General features: G+C 44.3%; 1 protein-coding gene across 2 annotated transcripts in view; it reads left to right on the top strand.

Moving 5' to 3' along the window:
• Positions 1–17917, top strand: part of IRAG2 (inositol 1,4,5-triphosphate receptor associated 2) — a 1414859-nt gene that overhangs the window by 1336591 nt on the left and 60351 nt on the right. For both annotated transcript variants that reach the window (XM_086920312.1, XM_086920307.1), the window contains one exon: positions 9158–9253. In XM_086920312.1, the coding sequence (XP_086776438.1) occupies positions 9158–9253 (96 nt within the window). The remainder of the gene's footprint in view (positions 1–9157; positions 9254–17917) is intronic.

Below are 17917 nucleotides of genomic sequence, written 5' to 3'. Positions count from 1 at the left end.
CACCTTTCATTATCCCTAGTCTCACCCCGCTGGCATAAGTGCGGCCCTCGGGCATCCCTCGACTGTACTTTGTGGCCCCCAGGGAAATGTTTGAGCACCCATGCCTTAGCGGAAGTGTAAAAGATGCAGCCCTCATTTTGCTTAGTGCTAGCCAATGCTGCCAAGTCGTGCCCTTCTCTGACATGTAAAGTCTCGCAATCACGCCTGCCATTGTAGACGCAAAATGTTTGAATAGTTTGCTCAGGTCTGAAAGTTTACAAGTTTCTACCGGTTTGAAGGTCACTTTTTCAATGTCATTTTCTGCACTTGCACAGCTCTTTTGTTTTTATTATGTCGCGTGATCTCCTTTGAAACCCTTCAAATGGAAACGTATAAATCTGCGTTCTGCGCTTGCGTGCTTTACCTTTTATGCTCACAGGGTTCTAACAGATCCCTTGCCACCCAGCTCTGTGAATTGAAGACCATTTTTTTTTTAATGAAAATTTCCTGCCTCCCAATTTGACATGAGCAAAGATTTCTCTGACAACCTGGTGCATTTGCTGGTGTTTTCTATTGACCAAGGGCGTGAGTATAGTCTGAGGGGACCCCATGCAGCTCGGGGGCACCCCCGCATTAAGGGGGATGCAGGCCTGTGTTACACCCCTGCCCTCCCTGAGGACACATTCCGATAACTTCTCCTGCACTGGGACACACCCCCTCACTGAAGCCACACCTCAACGAATCCTCCTGCACTGGAACAACTTCGCCAAACTTCCTTCCTGTGAGTGTCAGCACTCAGCCATGGTGTCTTCCGAAGGGCTCAAGACCTGGCGATAGCTGGAACAGCCAGCAGATCAGTGGACCAATGGGGAATCAAGGGTGGTGAGGATCACCACTTATGGAACTGTAGCAGACACTACGCAGTACATTTCCCTCCCCCACGCTGGGCTCCAAACGGGTCAGCCAGCTGCCTCAACCAAAACAGTCAAATCCAACAGAGGCTCCTTAAATTAAGCCTTCTTGTGGAATTCCTGCACTTGCACTCAGGTCCTGAGTCACAAAGGGCTCTCCACAGGGGACACTACCTCATGATGAACCCAATAACAGATCCCAGTAGATTAGACTCTCCTCAGTGCATATATTCCATAATGGAAAGTGCAGGTGACAGCGTAAAGAGGTCGCAGCACCTCACTGAGAAGTAAGGCAGTAGCTGTGAGCAGAATCAGGGAAGAGGACTGAAGCTTCCCCCTGCCCAGCAATCCTTTGCTCGTCACCAAATTGTGGAGTGGAGAAGTGTGGCTCAATTATTAGAGTGGCAGACCCTGATGCAGAGGTTTAGCCCGGGACCAGGGTTCAATTCCCCGCCTCGGCGGGTCTTGGGCTCAAAATTCCACAGACCTGATAATTCTCGCCTCGGTGCCTATTCCAATCATGGAGTCCCACTCTGCAACTATGGGCAATAGCTTGCTTAATCTCCACAACGGCCCCCACAACGCTAAGGATGCCTGGCCTCCACCTTGGAGGTGCCCAGGAGTGGACGCCTCACAGGGAAAGCCAGGATGGGTTCCACAGCGGTATTCGTACAAGCGCCTTGACACCCTTGCGGGTGAGTAGTGTGCTATACAAGTATCAATTTACATTTACAATTTACAAATTAAATGAAAAGCCCAAGCAGAATACAGGTAAGAAACATACTTTAGTACTTGACAGAATCCTCTATCACAGTTGTTCAACTGCATCTTCCTTGCTTTTCACCACAATTCTAATAAAGCTTCATATGAACATTCTTAAATGGAGTGCCGAACATAACAATTGGTGATAGGAAGAAAGGGGGAGGGATAAGGGAACATACCATTTGAGATAAATGACAACAAGCATTATAGAAAATAACCAGGTAAACATGAAATTATCCACCCTAAGAGAAATCATTTGCACCCTCCCCCATTACCTACAAAATGTTTATCAATTTAAGCACCAAGAGGTAACTTGATCAATGAAGAGAGCCCACCCTTCCTCCTGCCTGAACCTGAACAAACTGCAACTTACATAGCCATCAAAATACAGATCTGCAGTAGCTCATGTCTCTTGAAATAAAATGGCATCAAGATGTTCACAAAGGATGACTAGTCAGCTGCAATTAATTCCTGCAGTGCTCCAGCTGGTTAGTTTCAGGCACTCCTTGGGGGCTGTGGAAGTAGAACCAGCAGACAACCTTTTTGATGAACACACGATGCTCTGTCAGTGAATTCACTGGGAGGATGGCATGCCAGTCCAGTTGAAGAAGACCCTCCAAGGGATGAAATTGATTCAGTTTTGAAATCCTTGGTCTCAAGGTAGAAGATGCAGAAGGTGCTGGGATATTGGGAGGGCAGCTGATAGTGGAATTGTTGTGTGCATAGGTGGGTGATAAACAAAACAATTGTAGATCCTTGATCCAGCTAGATGGCTGCTGCATGCTATGAGCAAGTAACAGCTAGTTGCTAACAAGCAGCAGGGAGTTGAATTTCTCTACAATGCAATTACCCCGTAGCCTTTCGTAGAAGGACAAATCCAGGCTACCCTTCTGAACCTTAAGATTTCTTCAAATATACTAACATTAAAATTAAGATGTTTGAGGAGCCAATGACCCAATTTATTTTTAACCTGGAAGGTTGTTTCACTTGCAGCTGTAACAGGAAAGTTGGGAAGGATAAGAACATAGGTGCAAACATTAGGTGGTGGCTTAGTGTCACCAAATAGCTGTTTTCTCCAGATGGTGATTTTTGTTATCCCAAGTAAGACTGAGAGACATGATTTGGGCTAGGAGGGTAGGGTACATGAGGGGCTGCCAAATTAGGAGATTTATTCATACCTAATGCTGCTGATCCACAGCCCACTTCTAAAGGCCTTGCAGTCTAATTAGATGGATCCGGGTGTGAAATTGAAGTGATCTGATTGATTTGACCGTGCAGGGGATAAGCAAGGGGAGCATTGATGTAGGAAATGGCAGATAAAGGGAAAAAACATTCTTAGTCAGGTTTTTGTCTATCTTAGTCTCCAGAGACTCCATATGATCCAGAAAAAGTTGAAGCAAAGCCTTAAAAAAGGACCTAATTTTGCATATAGGAGCTCAATAATATTTGACGGTGCATAATTTGGTGCGGTAGTGATGGATGTAGCCTTGGGCATATTACCCTGTGTAGCTGCAGACATACTCGGCATCATGGTTTTTTTTTAGCTGTTTTGCCACGGGCTTGACAGACACAAAAAGACTAACATTAGAAGCACTGGCAGCATTGCGACTGGTTTCTCAGACCAATAGTTTAAACATCTAAGTCTTACCTTCGAGATACTAAAGACGTCCTGTCATCTTCAAGACATGGAAATTCATCATGGAGAAGATATCCTTATTACAATGGACATTGAGGCACTTTATACAAGTATCCCGCAGAAACGCACTTTGGAGGTGGTCGAACAAATTCTTCTTGACCAGGACTGGAACTTTGTGACACCACGATATTTCGTGATGGAGTGTGCAGAAATAGCCCTCACAGAGAACTACTTCGAATTTGATGACGTGATTTACCATCAGATACAAGGCACGTCGATGGGGAGCACGTTTGCTCCAAGTCTGGCGTGCCTATATGTACATCAGTTCGAGGTAGATAATATCTTCACGAACATCAATCCATTTTTTACGAAAATAAAAACTTGGAAGAGATTTGTAGACAATGTTCTTATAGTGTGGAATGGAACAGCTTTGGAAGCACTTCTTTTTGTGGAATGGATCAACATTATCGACCCTCATCTAAAATTTACACACACAATAGATGAAAACCATGCAATCTTTCTGGACCTGGATATCTCCTTAACTACGGAAGGTATACGAACCACTGTACACAATAAACCTACAGACAAGAACAGTCTGCTTCTGTTTGAGAGCTATCATCCGAAGGCCCCGAGACCAAATCTACCTGTAGGACAATTCCTGAGAATAAGACGGAACTGTTCAGAGCTAACAGATTACAACAGACAAGCTGCGGCTCTAGAGAACAAACTTGTGGCCAGACATTATCCTAAGAAACTAATTACCAAAGCAAAGAAACGTGCTAGGAACAATCATTGTGACTCTCTTTTGGAAACCACACAGAAAGAGAAAACAGATCGCCTTGTGTGTGTGACTACATTCACTCCAGCCTCAAACACAGTTCAAAACATCATCAGGAAGAAATGGCACATATTGAACACAGGCCAAAAAGAATGGGCACAACCACTCTTTGCGTTTAAAACGAGTAGTAACATCAAAGATGGGATTGTACATACCAAGAATATGACGCAAGAGAGAGAAACTCAATTAACACTCTGGGGTCACCAACGACCAGTGGACCACTACCCATGTGGAGACTGCATTGCTTGCCAGTCCACGACCGCAATGAAAAAAGTCGATATTGGCACCAACAGACCATGGATACTGAACAACTTCAGTAATTGTAACACTGAGAATGTCATATACTTACTGATATGCCCATGCAAGAAAATGTATGTGGGCATGACTACAAGAAAAATAAGGATCCGCATCAATGAACACCGTAGCACGTTCAGGTGCAAAAAAGATAACACCAAGCTCACCAGACACTTTCTGGAGAAGGCACACACTGAATGTGATTTGAAGTGGACAGTTCTTGAGGTGCTACACAGAAGAGAAACAAATCTAACTCATGCCCTCCATGTAAGAGAACGGTGGGTCTATAGACTTAATACCGCAAAAACCGGCCTCAATGATGACATACCCTGGCTCCAAATGAACTGAGAATGAGCTTTTTATAAAAAGTCCTACTATCTGATGAGGTTTTCCAAAACTTATATTCAGTTTCTAGACTTACATCTACTTTAAATATTAATATTGGTTATGTAGTGAACTAAAACTTGAGTCCAATCCAAATAGCAATTGTAGGGCTCGCTAGCGTGAGACAATGGAGGTGCAATTTACCATGCGGGACCGCTCATGATGTAACATCTAAGCACATACCTCATATCAATATAAGAATCACTCAAACAAACCCCCATCTTTTTCACACAGGTTGAAAAACGCATCCATCTCGCTATTTAGGAGCTGGACAATGCATAGATATGTCATAGTTGGTAACTGTGTAACTTGAAGTCCTTGTAACCACATACACTATGCAACATATTTTCATTGCCAAATTTTTTGTAAAAAAACATACTGTGTTTCTCGCCTCCCCTTTTTTTAGATAATAGGTTTTATAATGTCTAAAACAATACGAGCATTATCATACTCCTTGTTCAGGAACAGTAGGATATGATCTGACGTTGGGTCTGTTCCACAATAACAGCACACGTGCTACACTAAAGTCGAGCTCTAAGTGTTAATTTGTATACCATTTGAGTGAAAGTAGAATGATCACGAATGGGTGCATTAACCTTTCGCACAGGATGACAACAAAACCCGGACACGTCCCGCAATCCTCCTCAGCCTGTTACATTCAGGCGGCGGGTGAGATATAATCATTAGATACGCGGGGTTTGTCATGTGACATCAGCCAACCAATCCGAAACAATATCATGCACTCGCGTACATCAGGCAAAAGAATTTGTGACACCGGACACTGACTGAGGCATTTTTCTTGCGACAGAACGCAAGCATTAGTTTCTCTTCCATTCACGCCCAGGGTCAGGCGGGTTAACGAATGAGACGGTCAATCATCAGGTCTCCTCAAGACACAGGAAACCCCACGTCATTTACATGCGCGCTCGCATACAGGTGCTGCCTTTTTTCCGATACTTGTCGTTTTCACTCAATAGAATGCACGACTATAAAAGCTGAGCCCCACCTAAGCCGCATTATCAACGGGTAGGTGGAGAGGCACATTGTAGGTGAACTTACGGGAGTTTCCTTTACAACAGGTGAGCGCAGCAACACTACCATATTCTGGGTATTTACAACTTTATAACGATCTCAAACCACAACTATGTGGACTTTTTAAACTCAGTTTAACAGTAGTTATTTCTCAGTTTTCGTCTTTCTTCTTGACCTAGTGTGACTGCAGGGACCTCCTAAGAAAAACCACCCCCACCCTCCCTCCCATGGGGCAAGTCAACCTTATTGCAGGGTAAGACATTTTTCTTGAGTCCTCCCAGTCCTCAAACACCATTATTGAGCACTGGGGCGCGTACTATTATCATAACCCAGGATATGGTTTGAAATAGTTTTTGACCAAATACATAAATTGTGATTAGTCATTAAATATGCACTTTTCTCTACATTTTTTTATGTTACATCCAGGTCCTTGGACCCACCTAGTGGAGAGTAATAGGATCACTCCCACGGAGTGGCACTACCAAAACAGTTGGTAAGATTGGAGCCCCCTCTTGGTCCTGACAAATGCCATGTACCCATATGGACAGAAGGCAGAAACATGTTGAACTTTTTCTTAAAAACTTCACAGCGGTGATGGGAAGATAATGTCCTTATTCACCACACTTTTGATTTTAATTCCACACAGTCTCCCTTTTGAATAAAGGATTTATGGGGGCACTGTGATGGCTTTTTAATTCACTTTCTTTTTCTGGGCCCCCACTCACTTAGAAGTGCATTCCTGTCTCCAGGTGTATGCCCGCCCTCCATCAAACGCGGTTATTGGAGGGCGAGGACTGGCAGATGATGAAGCATGACTCCGGGTGGAGTGTGATGCCAGTCCATCACTTTTCGTGAGATGCCCAACTACCTTTGGGCACCTCACTTTTTGTAATTTGGTTTCAATCTGGAACGGTCTCTACTGTGTTTAATAGCATGTGGGGAGCACACATAAGGACTCCCTTAGCAAACAATATTAGTGTCAGTGGCTGCAGAGCAAATTGAAGAGACAGCAAAAGTAGAAGAAGCCGGGCCATTAAATGACAACCCCAAGATGTTTCCATTATTATTATACTCACAGCGCGCTCTAAGTATAATTTGATTGTGGTCCCCTTGGGTGCAGATTTTGTGCTCTTAGCTGTTTTATGCTTACCCATCATGAAAATGCGATGAGCTAGACTTGGCCAACCCAGCCTCTTCCAGACTCCGGTGCAGATAGAACCGCTTTTGTCCAGTTCTTCACCCTGGCCACGCGCATCCCGCACTGAGGGGCAAACGATCACGGCAGGTAGTGCTAAGCCCCTCTTATTTGGCAACTGGTATTCTTGTCCTTGTAGTGCCCAAAACAGCAGGCACTCATTAAAGAGCGTCCAATGCTGAAGGTCAAATGACCATGCTGTATAGTGCTAAGCATCTCCTTTTAGGCCACTAAAATTCTGATCCTTGTAGTGCCCCAAAACAGCAGGTTGAGTCCTTGAAGCATGTTGGTTTATAAGTTAAAAGAATATACTCCTTTTAGCTTTCTAGATGTGGGATATTTAATGGCATTTACAATTTTATTTTGTTTTTAGTTTAAGCATTTTATAAGGTAATCTAGCATAAAGAAAATCTGTGTAAAAGAAGTTTATAGAATAGCTGATTAAACAAAGCAATTATTCACAATATTATGCACCATAAAACATCACATGAGAAAGTCAAACCAATATAGGTAAAAGACAGAAATCAGAACTGAAGGTTATGCAAAGACAGAAAATGTATATAAGGGCGATTGGAATATTGTGTCAGAACCTCACTAAATAGTGAGGGCTTTATTAAGAGTGTGGTGGGCCACGGACCCTCAGAATCACCGGGCACAGTGATGGTGGTCTGCTGACCGCCCTTGGACCACCGCAAATGCCAAGGATTCGAGATCACTGGTGGTGGGGCACCAGTATTGAGGCCTCAATATGCTTGGCGGAGCCACTGCGCCCATCCAAGCATATGACGAGTTTCCTCACTGCCACACTTTTCATGGTGGTGTGGCTGCCATGAAAAGTGTGGTGGTGAGGAAACAAAGGGGCCCTTAAGGGCCACCTGGTGCCTCACGCTATGTGGATGCACATAAGGGACACAACATGTACCCCCCCTATGTGCATGCACCCCAGTACCTGCACGGCATGGACTGCAGCAATCCATGCATGCAGGTACTGCCTTTTTCGTACCCATTGCGGTGCCTATTCCCTGGGAACGCCTAAGAACCACGTGCCAGAGAGGAGAAAACCCCTAATCTGGTGGGCGGTTTGTACAAGGGTTTGGCAGTGGGGGAGCGGGCGTTCCCACATTGCTAAATTCATAATAAGGCCCTAAGACAGGAAATACTGAAAGACGATTTTTTAACAGTTTGTAAAAAGATTACATTTAGTGTAAGTATGATTTGAAGAGACGAGGTTTCTCTTGAACAAAGAGAATTTGCTTTCAGTGCCTGTTCATTTGTAAAACTTTAAATGTTCAATATTAATGCTTATAATTCCCAGTTAGAAAACATTTATGGAGGAACAGATTTGATATCCGTACACTGGTGCCTTAGATGTTATAGGCATATCCTAAAATTAGAACCAATGAGGGAACAAATCAAAACAGATGTTTTTGGGTCAGATTTTATGTGCTCCATGATAAGCTGTGTATCAGAACCAAATGCAGACTTAAAGGATTTTTGGTCAGATACGCACAAAGACCAGAGGGAAATATCACTATGTCAAGCTTTGAGAATTAAGATGAGTGATGGGTCGATGTTTGGGTTGACCAATATCGCCGATAAGGGATGGCCGCCTGATCGTCATTGTGGTTAAATTGTCCAGCACACCAGTTTTAGTTGAAAATGTGAATGTTTGATGTTTATGCTAATGTTTAAAATCTCATTAAAATCCCATTTAAAAAAAAGAGAACCAAACTCTATACTTTAGAATCATATAAGCCTAATTTAATAGGATGTACGACAGTACAACGCGATCATTTTGAACGCGGTTCTTTACATCACGGATTTAACAATGCAAGTCGTTACAACGACTTGCGTTGGAGGGCGCGGATTGAGGATTAATATGATTTTCTATTCCAACTCCAGCCCATGTAACACTGGGGAAGGTGTTGGAATAGAAAATCACACTATTCCTTAACCAAGAGCGCCATCCAGCGCAAGTTGTAGTAATGACTTGCGTTGTAATAGCTGCGCTGTAAAAGTTATGCGGTGTAAACACTGCATTGTAAACGATGTTAACCAATTTAATATATGGCTTTGGTTAATAAGCTATAAAAAAAATAATAATAATTTGTATTTTGTTATTTCAGGCGAAAAATGGGCTCCAAATCCAATGAGAATCGGCCTTCACTGCAGCGATTAAGTAGCACTTATGGTACAGATGGTGAAGAGCATTTCATAAAAGGGTTAGTTATGTCTTCTTCATAATTCTCTGTTTTCATCTAATTTCACATTGTTTAACGGCTCAACAAAGAAGGGCCTCAAACTGCTTTATTATACTATATTCTTGTAGTATTCCTTCAGCTGAGAATCCACTACGCTTGTCACTTGGTTGAGACCCCCTCACTTCTCAAAGATACTCTCTACAAAACCACTTTCAGCATTCACATACTCACCTACCACTTATATACTGATGATACTCAGATATATCTCAGTCACTGTGCACTAGAACTGCTTCTTTTTCATCAAACTGGCACTGAAAGAACTACAAGGAGTGTATGTAAAGTAGTGGGTTTAAGCTACACATTGCCAAATAGAGGTCCTCCTCCTAGTCCAACAACATGCACCATTCCCACCAACATCTATTCCAAAACCTGTTTCAGTGCAACTGTCCGCTGAGTTTACCTCATTGTTGTCTTGATCTTAACTTTATCATTAACTATCGATCAACGCTTCATTCTTCCAAATCTGCCATGTCAGAAATTGATTATTCTAGATTTTTCCAAAATCCGTACAGTAGTAGACAGCAGCCTCATCAACTCCACAAACTTGCTTTTGCAGGCCTTCCAGAAAACAAACAAATTTGGCTTGCACAGATGAAGAATGAAGAGACACTCCTTATAACTGTAATAATGATGAATCAGATGTTCCTATGCCACAGTAACTAACTCCACTGGCAGAGTCAAGTGTTTGGTTCCAAATAAGCACCCCCGCCTGATCTACAAGTGCCTAGCCAGCAAGCCACCCCCCTTTCTACTGACAAAATAGTGTCACAAATTTCCCAGTGTGCTACATCTGTCATCCAGATAACTTTCCTCTCCCCCTTATCAATATTTTCTGAGAGTGAGAGAAAAAATTCTCTTCTGCTTTCAGTTTAGTATAAAATTACTTTTTGACCGAGTCCTTATCCATGTTCCACTCCTACTGGAATACTTGGTTCCCAACATTCACTTTCACAAATCGCTTAGAGTTACATAAAAGCCATCAAGTCAAACCTCATTGAAACCTTATGCCCATCACCTCTTCCATTGGTGGAGTCCTCCATCCAACAGCAGGCCAACAGACTAGAAAAGAAAAATCTTTGTGGCCACTCATGGCACAGTGATATGACAAAGCTATTCACCAAGTATACCCTCTGAACTTTAATCTTAGTAGTATTCATGTGGGCAGTGCTAACCACCAGGACACCATGTAGTCTGTACTGTCCACTATTCAAAGTACATAAACATTCTCAGCTGAATTGTACTCTAAGTCAGCAAGGCACTCATTATATTCATGTGAAGATCCAAACATTCCAAACAGATCCAACATTTTCAGGACAGGATATCTGCAGCAACCAAGCACTGTAATATTTCCTTCTGATGGTGTTTAAAAATATATTTATTTCTCTGGTCAAAGGTATGTCATTTCCATTACCTCGTTTTGATTATTAAGGTTTATTTCTTTCATCCACATTTTAAATTTCTGACCCAGAGGACTTTTTTTTATAACATCTGTGCCTCTATACTCAATGTTTAATAATTAAACAGATCCTAGTGATATTCTTGTTTGGGTTCAGTCATACAAGTCATCAGTGTCTAGTGTACAGATAATTCTGGACCCAAAAAAGGTGCAAACTGGTCTGAATAAACTGGAAATGCTCAAAACCATCCTGTGGGTAGCATATGAAATGTGATGTACAATGTATTTTACCTCCAAAAAGGGTTCTCCAATGAGTAACTCGGGAGCTACTTGTTGTTCTCTCATTACCTGTGAGAGTCTCTTATATGCTGCCAAGCTTAGTGAATGAATAACTTTGGATAAATTAGAGGAATATGTATTTAAAAGAAGATGAGTGTATTTTCAGAACTGAATTAGCTGATTTCTGCAGAATAATATAGGCTGGAATTTAAATGGAAATACATGCAAATTACCTTTCTTAGGCACCTGGGAGCATTGTGTATATATCACTTCCATGAGATGTAGAGACATTCAAAATTGAAATTGATAAGATTACAACTTTTTTTTTATATTATCAGACTTAGTCTGTTGGACTAAGGTTACTACTAGTATCTGCATGCAATGGCTCCGAATAGAACCTTGTCTGAAGTGGTCATTATTGTAACACTACTACTTTGTGTTAGTAGCTCAGGATAATTTTTATTGAACATATGTAGCACGTATTATAGAAAAGTTGGAGATCCCTGCAGTCCAAACCAACCAGTTATTAAACGGTGTTCTCATTAAGCTCAGTATCTAATATAGGAGGTATTAGCTTTTTTTGTGTTTTTGTCCTCCTTTGTTTTTATTTCTTATACAGAATTGTCATTTGTTGCCACTCCGGTCAACGTTTGCCCTTATTGCCGTATTGCTTCCTCAATTGCACCTACAAAATTCTAACGTTTCTAACTGCTATCTCCCCAAAATTGCAGAACTGTGAAGGCGAGCTTTAAACCGCTTTTGCACCATTGTTTTATTGGCAGGTTTTTAATCCCAAACATTGAATGAAAATTATCCAGTTTCTCTTTATAGCTCTTGTGGCTTGAAGCACCCGACAGGACAGCTTCTGTAGCAGTCATGGTTTCCTTAATGTGGAATATACATTGTTCCTTCTCAGACTTCTAGCTCGATGATTGTCAGTAAAGGCTAAATTGAAACTCTAACTAAAGTAGAGGATTTCATTGCCAATACTAAGGTGATGATGACTTTTTTGTGCATATGTTTTAACAATGCATACGTCTACTGCTGGTTTATGTTTGGCTCCTAAATATTTACTTTTACACATGTAAAAAGACTCAATTCTAAAACACATTAGTATTCCTCAAGCAATAGATGAAAACCAAACAGAAGATATAATATACTATATTTTACACAATCTTAACATTGTAAGGAGACTACCATCATCCGCTGCAAAGTGCAATGCAATGTGTTTGCGTGTAGATGAATCTTGCCGCTGAGGAGATGCACTGGTTCTGCTGAATCAACAAATGGGCTGGTTGAGCACTTTCAGGATCGCCTCCAATGGTCGGAGACTGGGGTGGCACAACTTGTGAGGCCAGGACTCACAGATGGCAGAGTCCAGGTGCAGGGTTCAAGATTGTTGGAAGCCTATATTGTCCCTGATAATTCGGATCAGGAGGCTAGCCAACTAGCCTTGGAGTCACTCTGGGGTTAGATATGCCGGTCCAGTCCTTCTCACCCAGGCAAGAGGGCAGCAGAGCAGCGGGACAGCAATCCAGCAGAGTGACAGTCCTTTCAACAGCACAGCAGTCATTTTTCCTGGCAGAATCCACAGGTCCAGCAGTGTAGTTCAGATTTGGCTCGAAGGGTCCACTATTTACACCAGGTCCCCATTTTGAATTAGAAGAAGTTTCTAGTGATTTCCACCCCAGAAGTAGCAGGCATCCCCTTCCTCTCTGTCCTGTCCACAGCTTGTCAGGAATCACAAAATACTAGTGACAAACCCTTTGTGTGAGTGCTCAGGCAGAGCCTTTGAGAAGTGCAAGAGTGTTGGTGATAGTTCCTCCCCCTTGTTAGCTCAGAGTGGCCCATTCTGCCTGCACCTAGCTCTCATTTGTCTCATGGTCTGGGAGCAATACACAAGGACCACCTTCTAGGTACACATAGTCATATAACCCTAGAACAGGCACCAACTGGTTAGGACAAGAAAAGGCCAACTTTATAAAAGTGGTATTTTCAGAATTTTGCCTAAAAGTCTTACTTTACCATTAAAGAGGTCTTTTAATTACAGTTGTTAGGACAACAAACTCTGTCTACATGCTCCCATATGGAAGTTAAAGCTTATTAATTGTAATAAAGTAACTCCAATGTTATCCTACGGGAGAGGCAGGCCTTGCAGTAGTGAAACACTAATTTAAAGGGGTTTTCACTACCAGGACATGGAAAATTTAAAAGTACAGTACCACTATGGCCAGAAAAGTGGCGTGGCCCATCCTCCACTTGAATCAGTCTTCTATCCCTTACCCAAGGAAAATTCTGCCCATAAGGACCGTAACCAGCAGAGGCCACTGTTTCAGTTTCAAGAGCCAGGACCCAGGACATCCAGGGTCCTCTGACCTCTGGGGGTTCTCAGAGTGGGTGGGGACAACCTTTAGTCACCCTTCTTCCATTCTCTTTCCCACTAGCCCCTCCTCAAGAAGCCCTCTGCAGACCCAACGGACTTCAAGAACTACAGACCCATCTCTCTCTTCCTATTCCCAGCCAAAGTCGCTGAGAAAATCATCAACAACCAGCTAACGAACATTATGGAATGCAACTCTAACCTCAACACTTCCTATCCAGATTCTGCAGAAACCACATCACCAGGAGAGCCCTACTAGCTGCCACAGCCACATGACGGCCCTCATCCTACTAGACCTCTCAGCAGCCTTGGACACCTTCTCCCAACGCACATTAACCGCCAGACTACACAACGCCAGAATACAGGGAGCTGCCCTAGACTAGATCCGCTCCTTCCTCACTGGCGGAACCCAAAGAATCAGGCTCCCACCCTTCCTCTCCAAGCCCACAGAGATCAGCTGCAGAGTACCCCTAGGATCCTCGCTCAGCCCCACGCTTTTTAACATCTATATGGCCCACCTTGCTACCATCATCAGAAAACACAGTCTCAGCATAGTATCCTATGCTGATGGCACACAGCCCGGCATCACCAGAGACAGTTTCCAGGAAGGAATGAAAGATGTCATAGCCTGGATGAGCAGCAGGTGCCTGAAGCTCAGCACGGAGAAAACGGAAGTCCTTGGATCCACCCCGTCCGCATGGGACAACACCTGGTGGCACACCACCGTCGGCAACCCTCCCACAGACTATGCCCGCAGCCTCTGCATCATACTCTACCCCACCCTCACCATGAACGAACAGGTCAATGCCTTTTCCTCCATGTGCTTCAATACCCTCTTCATTCTCAGCAAGACCTTGAAATGGATCCCCCCTGAATCCAGAAAGTCCATCACCCACACACTCATAACCAGCAGACTGGACTACAGGAACACCCTCTATGCCGGGATCAACAAATTTATACTCCTCAAACTCCATGACATTCAGAAGGCCAAAGCCACACCCTTCCTCGGCATCCCACGACAAGACCACATCACCCACCACCTGCGAGAACTCCACTGACTCCCTGTCGAAAAGAGTGACCTTGAAGCTACTCATTCATGCCTACACATTCCTTAGGGAACACCAGACCCCAATACCTCAATGAAAGAATCTCCTACACACCCAAGAGGAACCTCTGCTCAACCAACCTTGGCCTGGACAAAATACCACACATCCGCAGAGCCAGAACGGGGAGAAGAGCCTTCTCCTACATTACGGCCAAGACCTAGAGCGAACTCTCCCCCTTAACATCAGACAATCCCCCCACACTGCAAGCATTCAGGAAGAGCCTCGAGACCTGGCTCTTCTGATGAGATGGAGCTACTTGAACCCACCTTCCCCCCAGCGCCTTGAGACCCTCACTGGTGAGTAGTGCGCTTCACAAATCCCTGATTGATTGATTGACCAGTCCAGGGGTGGTAGCCTGAGACAGGCTATTCTGTCCAGGGTTTATACACTGATGCTGAACAGGTACATAGCGAGTCAGGTCTTCCATGTAGGAGTCACTGCCCTCCTGAAGGGTGACACATTCAATGTTATGTAAGGGTCTCTAGCCCTCTGTCTGTCACAGCGCAGGGAGCACCTCCATGTCAGAAGTGGCCTCATGAGGGTCAAATTTGGGGTGCTCTGCTCTGAGCTGGCAACCCCTGATCCATCGGCCCTTCCACTGTCGACTGTTTTCCTCCCACCGCCTGACCCTCCCTACTCTTCCCTTGGGAGTCATACTTCCAGAAAACTGAACTGTCAGGGTACACTGGGTGGCCGCACCTCCAAGTTCTTCTGAAATTGGGGGCAAACCATTTCCCATTCTCTATGCGAATCTGTGGACTAACTAGGACCCTTCTCTGGATCACCTCCCTACCCCACTCCAGGGATACCAGGACCATCGGGCGGGTAAAGTACTGTCTCCAGACTAGAGTAACCCAATGCACTTGTCCGGTGTACTGCTATGGAGAAACCAGCATTTTAACTACTGTGGTCTGGATAGTCCCTGAAAAGCAATAACCCGGATCCCATTCACATTTACCTGGTGGAATAGATAACTCCCACCCTCTGGGATCACCAGCTCACCTTCTGAGCCTACGTCTTAACTAATGGAGATCATGGCATGGTCTATGACCTGCCCCTCAGGACTTCTTCTCTCTAAGGCCATATTGCCCCCCTGTAGCGGGCCCACTAATGAGTGGTTTTGTAGGACAGAGTCCCCCTGCTTGTGTACTAGCTGAGACAATCAATGCAGCAGGTTTGGAAATGGGGCTCCCTTGGCCACCGTTTACCAGAACCACCTCCGTGTTTCTCGAAACGAGCATGGAAACCCTTTCCCTCACGTTACTCTGGGACTTGTCTGGGTGACCTTTAACCTCTCCCTCACTCTGCTGGGGGGACCCTGAACCATCCTTAATGGGGTTAATCCCAGGTACCGTCCTGTGGACCTGCTGATGAGCAGTAGTCCCCCTCTTAGCAAGCTCCCTGGGACAAGTGAGTTTACTATCAATCAGGTGCTGGTGTAGATTTGCAAAACAAAGACTGAATATGTGCTCTCTTGCAAGTAAGTTATAGAACCCCTGGTAATCATTCAGGTCACTGCCCTTCACCCTGCCTTCCAGTGCCTTGCAAAAGGAATCTGTATAATCCACACAGGTCTGATGGGCCAGCTTCTGGTTGTTCCTAAACCTGTGCCTGTTCTTTTCAGGGTTGAGACCATATTTCCTGGCAAGGTTTTTCTTCGTGGGGGCATACCTCATCCTGTCCCCCTTTTCTATGGCCAGTAGGACATCCCTTCCCTCACTAGGTATATGCTTTAAGATGCTATCCCCCAATTCTCTTCAGGATTCTATGCATCTGCAAAGCTACCTCATAAGCTTCAAACCATTTGTGAATGTCTTCCCTCACAACAAAGTCAGGCACCAGAACTTTAGGAATGTGGACCCTCTTGCCTCCAGAGGGCACTGCAGTTAGAGAGCCACCAATATTGCTGGACTTTGCCAGCCTAGCTCTTATGCCCAGCTATCTGAGTCTCCTCGCATCAGCCATTTTCTCTCCAGCATCTCTGTGGCAGTTTTTCTCTTGCAAAGGCCCTCTCAGACTCCTGTCCATCACGTCCTTTGGGAACAGGCCTTGAGACGACACACTGATCTCTGCTCTGGCATGGAGCTCCAACTCGGGATGGAATTCATCACGCTCAGTTGACTGATTCATCTCTGGACTGGTATCCAGTTCCTCTCCTTTTCACATTATCATCACCTTCCTTTGCTGTAACCAGTGACTGGTGGACTTCGGCCCAGGCCCTCAGCACCTTTTGGAGTTGCTATTTCTTGATATTGCTCTCCGCTGTAAGTTCTCTCTCCTTGAGCTAGGCCACAGTGTAGGCATCTAGGATGGCAGACTCAAACTCCATCCTTGTAGGTGTGGTTTCAGGCATAATAGTCAAGTAGGAAGAGGGTGAATTTGGAAAAATCGAAGAAGCCAATCAAGGAGAATTTTGAAAAGCCTGAACTGGTCTCAGATTATTTATCTGGCATTTTCAATGTAACACAAAATCACTGTATAGAACGGAACAAACACAAGTCCTAATCCTCACCTCTGATCACCAATCTAAGACATTAGGTTAAGGGGGTGAATCCCTACTTAAGCAGCAACCACAACCCTTGTCAGGGAGGAGTTGCAAGCAAACCCCAGATAAACCTGTGCTAAGGTAATGTGTAAAGTATTTTTACAACACTTCAAACAGTAATAAAGTGACAGCATGACAAAAGAAAAATCCCACACTAATTTGGGAAAAGAGAGTACATTTTAATTAATAAATCTAAACCAAAGCAACAAAAATCCAATTAGTAGAACCAGAGATATGCATAAAGTATTAAAGGTTTATGTGAATTTAGAGCCAAATAGCACAAAGCACCAACTGGGGTTATCTGGTAGCATTGGAACAGGACAGTGTCACAAGTTCAGGCCGACCACGATGAAGCACATGCTGGCTAGTTGGACCCACTTAGGCCTGCTGAACACAGTACCTTTATCCTGATGATTATGAGATATGTTGCGCAGCGGCGGTTCCTGAGAGGTGCGAAGTGCAATGTGAAGGCATTACGTGGAGAAGCATTGTTCAGCGGTGGGTCCAGTGGTCTGCATTGGGTGAAGCGCTATCCTTATGTCGAGATGCATCGCGCAGTGGAGGTTCCATTTGTCTGCATTCGACAAGGTGATGTCCTTGAGTGGAGTGGCGTCATGCAGCGGCGATTCAGATGGGCTGCAATGGTGATATAAATAGCTTGCATCAGGGAAGCCCACGTAGCAGCTGTGATGCGTCAGTTTCAAGGGTGATGCCTCGAGGCGATGTGCTGCGCTGCGGAGTAGATGTGTTAGTTCTGCTGAATCCACAGATGGGCTGGCAGAATACATTCTAGCTTATTTCCCAGAGTTCATGCCGGGGGTGGCAAAACTTGGAAGGGCAGGACTAGTAGATGACGGAGTCCAGGTGCTGGGTCCAAAGTTGTTGGGAGCCTGTTATCTCCCTGAGGCTTCTGATTAGG

The sequence above is a fragment of the Lissotriton vulgaris genome, chromosome 1_1, assembly GCF_964263255.1.
Source record: "Lissotriton vulgaris chromosome 1_1, aLisVul1.2, whole genome shotgun sequence".
NCBI classification, from domain to species: domain Eukaryota; kingdom Metazoa; phylum Chordata; class Amphibia; order Caudata; family Salamandridae; genus Lissotriton; species Lissotriton vulgaris.
The sequence above is the reverse complement of the archived record's forward strand: the minus strand, read 5'-3'. Positions and strand labels throughout refer to the sequence as shown.